Here is a 5875-nt window from a genome sequence, read left to right on the forward strand (position 1 = left end):
CCTGAAACAGAAATTCTGTTATTTTTAGAAGAATGGGTGGTAGAAACAGTCTCGACTAAAACGAATGAAATGAAACAGCAGGCAATGTGGGCAGTGGAGCACAGGCAGGCAAACTTCCCAAGGCCGCCTCCCCAGGAGATAGCCCAGCGCCCACAGTTCATGCTGCCAGGGAGCCCAGAGCAATCACAGGAAGCTCCAGCATGTCCAAGGGCATGGCTTTTGAGAAAAGAAAGACCATCAGATGTTCAAAGAGAAATATGAACACAAAGTAAGATGATGTGAATTTAAAATTTACATTAAAATAAATACATATAGGATGGGGAAAGTTGGGACCTGGTATAGATGTCAATAAAAGCTTAACAAAACAAAGTTCATGATATTTTAAAACTTAATATAAAATTCTTTGTAATTTTGGATTGTTAGTTTTACTTTTATAAACAAATTAGCTTCAAACTAATACCCTTTCCGAACTGTTTAATGAAGAAACTTGTGCTGTTTTAAATGTATGTGCAATTTTAAATATTCTTCTAATAGTAACAAATTTGTATTTAAATTTAAATTCCCTATCAATTTTATATATTTCCTTTACAGATTGTAAAATTATATTTAAAATATCTGTACAAATGGAAAAAATATTAGAATTTTTCTTTTGTGCTAGGCACAAAGGTACACACCTGTAATCCAGAGATTAGGGAGACTGAGGCAAGAGGACTACATGTTTAAAAATAGTGTGGGCAAGTTAGCAAGACTGCCTCAAAATAAGTGAACAAACAAACAAACAAACATGAATAAATAAAATTGGGGATGTGACTCAGTGGTAAAATGTCCCTGGGTTCAATCCCCAATAACACATACACACACACACACACACACACACACACACACACATACACAGTATACTGCAAAATGCTTCACCTTTTCAATCCTCATATTATTTATTAAAGCTTATTCATAACCTCATGTTAAATTAATGTATAATCATCTGATTTGCATAAACATCTTACTCTTTTGACTATTTTAGATACGTCACTGTTTCAAATGAGAATGCATTATCTTCCATAATAAAGCTTTTTCATGTCATTTAAATTTTAGAATAAAGTTTTAAGATTGGTTACTGGTACAAAGATTATGATTCTGTAAGTATTTACCAACATCTTATGAAAAGGATTATGTGAATGAACCGGTTTCATTGCAATTGCAATAGGTGTAACTAATTAACGGCCTGATTTTTAAGATGCATATTTTATTCTTTTGCTACTTCAGTTTCCAGGTTTTTTGTGTTTGTTGTTACTGCTTAAAAAATAATGCCAGCATTGACATTTCTTACCTTCCTTCTGATGCATGCTTAATAAAACTCTTCATAATGACTGTGCACTTGATTCTTGCAGGTCAGAAACTGGGTCAGTGGTACTACTGCTGCTGTTCAGTAGAGGAGAGAGGAGCAAGGTAGTCATTCAAGGACACTGGTCTATTAGAAGATGAAGTTAAAATTGCCAGCATTTTGGTAGCAGAAAATAAAAAGTTATTTAATTGAATTTTTATTTGGAATAAATTCAGATGAAGAGAAAACTTGCTTAGATAGTATAGAAACTTCCTGCACACCTCTCACTCAGTATATCCTAATATTATCATAGGTACATCCACCAACATGATAAAATAAATATGGATTCATTACTCTTAACTAAATACTAAATTTTATTTATATTTAAGTGATTTTTCTAGTGTTGTTATTTTTCTGCTCTAGGAGTCAATCCAGAATAACTCATTGAATTTAAGACAATTTCCTTTAGAAGATATGAAATCATGAACCATGAGCACACTATGGTCTTCATTGCCATTATTTTCGGGAGTGGGGTGGTATGGGGGATTGAACTCAGGGCATTCAACCACTGAGCCACATCCCCAGCCTTTTCTGTATTTTATTTAGAGATGGGGTCTCACTGAGTTGCTTAGAGCCTTGGTGTTTCTGAGACTAGCTATGAACTCTCAATCCTCCAACCTCAGTCTCCTGAGTTGCTGGGATTATAGGCATGCAGCACCGTGCCCAACTCCATTGCCAATATTTTAGATATTTCTTTATTGGATTAATGGATGAGTTGGTTTTTTTAGGTTCTATGCATATTTCAATTATTTCAATTCTAAAATGGTTTTGCTCCAGAACACCTCATATAAAGAAAGTGGAGACAGAAGAAATATTGATTAGATTAATATATAACATTTCCTTCTTTCCTACTTCCAACCGTCTTGGCTTTTCTCTGGACAATGAGGTCATCTGAACAGGAGTAGATGTATGTGGGTCTGAGACCACAGTAATTCAAGGTCTATTAAGTATTCAAATATTCATGGTCTATCAAGGACCTTTAAAAGTGTTACACATTTAAAAATATGTTTATCACTGTGAATACCTAAAGAAAATATATGGCCTATCATACAAGACGAACAGTAAAACAAGCCTAGAATATGGTGAGGCTGGAATTAGGAGTAAACATGGTGTCCTTTCTGCTCTGGGTCAGGGGCTGTGGCAGGTTATTCTCACAACACATCATCTCCCCACTGATTCTTCAGGTAGCAATGTTTTCAAATCTAGTCTTTATCTGATTCTCACAAGAAGTCTATTAACAGACATGCTTAGTAAACCATAGGCTGAAGAGTTTTAGACCCCCAGACTTTTAAGTGATGGGCAGCGTGCCATGGAGCCAGAGAAGAGCCTGGAGCCAGGGTTCTCTTACTTTATTCTCCTTCCTGCGTTGGCCCATGGGGGAACTGACCAACGGTGGACTCCATGTGGAAATTCTTTCCCCTGTGGCAAGTAATTATTGTAAACGGTGTGGTAAAAAATTATACTAAATGATTTCTTGTCTTATTTCAATTTGTCCTATGTCAACACTCAGAAGCAGGTATTATTGTCTCTATGAACTTCTGTTCTCATTTTTAAATGATGATTTTTTAAAAAATCAACTTTTATGCATACTGGTGTCTATAGCTAGACACTTTTCCATAGATCCTTGTATTTTATGAAGAAAGAATCAAATAATTGAAAAGCACATTCAGTAGAAAAAGTTAAATTTTGAAGAGTAGCCAGGATTTTCAAGTGCCTTATAAAATTTACTTTATTTCTTCTACTTATAGATTCAGCAGTCTCCAGGTCTCTAGACCAGAAATGGCTTGCTATTCAATCCTGCCCAGTTCCATGACAGTGGCTGACTGGACTAATATAATTATAGTCCAAATTTCCTCATTATGTGGATGAACTTCAGAATGCTTCTGAACAAGGAATTTCAGGAAGTCACAATTAAATTACCAAAGTTGGAACTCAAGATGAAACTACGAATCTTCTCTATCACCTGTGGATGTTTTAATTCCCCTTTTATAGACACTCTAGTATTTTAGTCCTCAAAGATTCATCTCTGCCTTAAGTCTGCCTGATCTCCAACTTCCACCCTCAGAAAATGACTTAATTTGTGTTCTCAGTGACAAAAGAAGAATGAAAGATAATTTTTCATCTGGGTGCACCAAACTATTGAGAATCACAAAATTATAAACTGGTCTGAGGGAAATGTTTCCTTATCATAATTGCAGATTAACAGAATACCTTATTTTAGAGTGGAAACATCTTTTATTAGAATACTTTTTTCCCAGAAATCATGCACAATCAGAGCTTCATAACTGAATTTGTCCTCCTAGGGCTTTCACAGAATCCTACTGTTCAGAAAATAGCATTTTTTGTGTTTTTGTTGGTCTACATTGTGACTATTGGGGGCAACATGCTAATTGTAGTGACCATTGTCTGCAGCCCTGCCCTGCTGGGCTCCCCCATGTACTTCTTCTTGGCATTCCTGTCTTTCCTGGATGCATGCTTCTCCTCTGCTATGGCCCCAAAGATGATTGTGGATTTACTCTATAAGAGAAAAACCATCTCTTATAAAGGATGCATGATTCAACTTTTTGCAGAACACTTCTTTGGTGGGGCAGAAGTGATTGTCCTTACATCCATGGCCTATGACCGTTATGTGGCCATTTGCAGACCCTTGCACTACTCTTCCATCATGAACTGGAGGCTCTGTGGCATTCTGGTGGGGGTGGCCTGGACAGGGGGCTTCTTGCATTCCATCATCCAGATTCTGTTTACTTTCCAGCTGCCCTTTTGTGGCCCTAATGTCATTGATCATTTCTTATGTGACTTGTACCCATTACTGGAGCTGGCCTGTACCGACACCCACATCTTTGGACTTTTTGTGGTTGCCAACAGTGGGCTTATCTGTATTATAATATTCACCATGTTGCTTGTCTCCTATGGTGTCATCTTGCTCTCTCTGAGAACACTCAATTCTGAAGGGAGGAGGAAAGCTCTGTCCACCTGTGGATCTCATATTGCTGTTGTGGTTTTGTTCTTTGTTCCATGCATATTTACATATGCACGGCCTCCATCTGCCTTTTCCTTTGACAAAATGGTCGCAATATTTTACACCATGCTAACCCCCTTGCTCAATCCTTTGATTTATACTTTTAGGAATATGGAAATGAAAAATGCCATTAGGAAAGTGTGGAAGTGTTTGGTGGTGGATTCTGATGAAAAATAAAATCATCAAACTTTATAAAAACAATACCATGAATAACAAATTCCAAATGATCCTATACAAAAATATTGATGGAACCCTAATTATCTCTACATTGGTAAAAATTCTATAGAAATGTCACTAGTGTGGGATCAGAGATGATGTTTTCACTATCTTATCAGGCATCTATTCAAGCTGGCAAGTCAACATCCTTTTATGTAAATTGAAGATTATTGAATTTTACGCTTAATTAGAATAAATATTTTTAAATGGAAAGAAAAATTACTTTTCAGATTGTTGGCCACTGTCTCCATGCTTTGAAAAAATTTGTGGAGGGATGACAAAAGTATCTTAGAATTTAGAGACAGATACTTATTCAAAGTATTTCAATTGATAAAAAAATTTTTATTTAGCTCATTAATCTCAGTGATGCTAGAGGAAAACCAAACTGAGCTCAGGAAGGGCCTTTAGAAGAACATTAGTGGAACTTTGATTGCAGGTTTCCTGTTTGCTGCAATCCTGTTCTTTAAGGTGGGTCCATTGCCATCTCTACCGGTTTAGTCATTCTTGAATTTCATGACAGGTAGACCCTGAGGGACCAGAGCTGCCTGCCTAAGGTGAGTTCCTCTTCAGTAAGCACCACCTCATATCAATCAACTCTGGAGAGCAAAGGGAGGCAGTGGGACACAGCAATGAGTATTTCTTATTCAAGTACAATCAAATGGAATTGACGTATGTATGGCATAACCAAAAAAAACCAGGATCAGCTGTGAATGTAGAGAGCAGACTCCTCCCAGCGCTAAAGAGGAAGTTCAGAGACACCAGAGAGAAATAGGAACTTTAAAAGAAGGAAATATTTCAATTTATTTATTTTTTATTTTTATTTTTTTGCAGTGCTGGGGAAAGAACCCAGGGCTTCATGCTTGCAAGGCAAGTGCTCTACCAACTGAGCTGTATCCCCAGCCCTATTTGGTATTTTAATTTTTGTGGTTTTCTGTACCCAAGTTAAAACACACCTATTTCAACAAGTATCAATAAGGAGATCATTCAAATTTGTACAGTTTATATGTCAGTCTCACAGTGAAGACTGGTTGATGTGAGGTTGCAATGTGGTTTCTGGAATAAATGTATTCACAGTAATATTGTTCAGTTTTCCCTAGCCCATCAACACTAATAAAACACCTATTTTTTATGGTGGGAAAAGTACTAAATCTTTGTTTTTTTCCTTTGCCAGGCCCAAAATAAAAGAGTTAATGATAATACTTTTCTTCTCCTGAATAAATGTGGTAGGAGATAGATAAGATTTCACTGCTATTATA

General features: G+C 36.5%; 1 protein-coding gene across 1 annotated transcript; it reads left to right on the plus strand.

The window, feature by feature from the left end:
* The first annotated feature begins 1175 nt into the window (after window positions 1-1175).
* Window positions 1176-4580, plus strand: LOC124958907 (olfactory receptor 4C15-like). Its single transcript, XM_047517488.1, has 3 exons — window positions 1176-1191; window positions 1930-1944; window positions 3640-4580. Exons 1-3 carry the CDS (start codon window positions 1176-1178, stop codon window positions 4578-4580), a joined length of 972 nt encoding a protein of 323 aa, XP_047373444.1.
* Window positions 4581-5875: the final 1295 nt, after the last annotated feature.

Source organism: Sciurus carolinensis, chromosome 11 (genome assembly GCF_902686445.1).
Source record: "Sciurus carolinensis chromosome 11, mSciCar1.2, whole genome shotgun sequence".
In the NCBI taxonomy this organism is placed as follows: domain Eukaryota; kingdom Metazoa; phylum Chordata; class Mammalia; order Rodentia; family Sciuridae; genus Sciurus; species Sciurus carolinensis.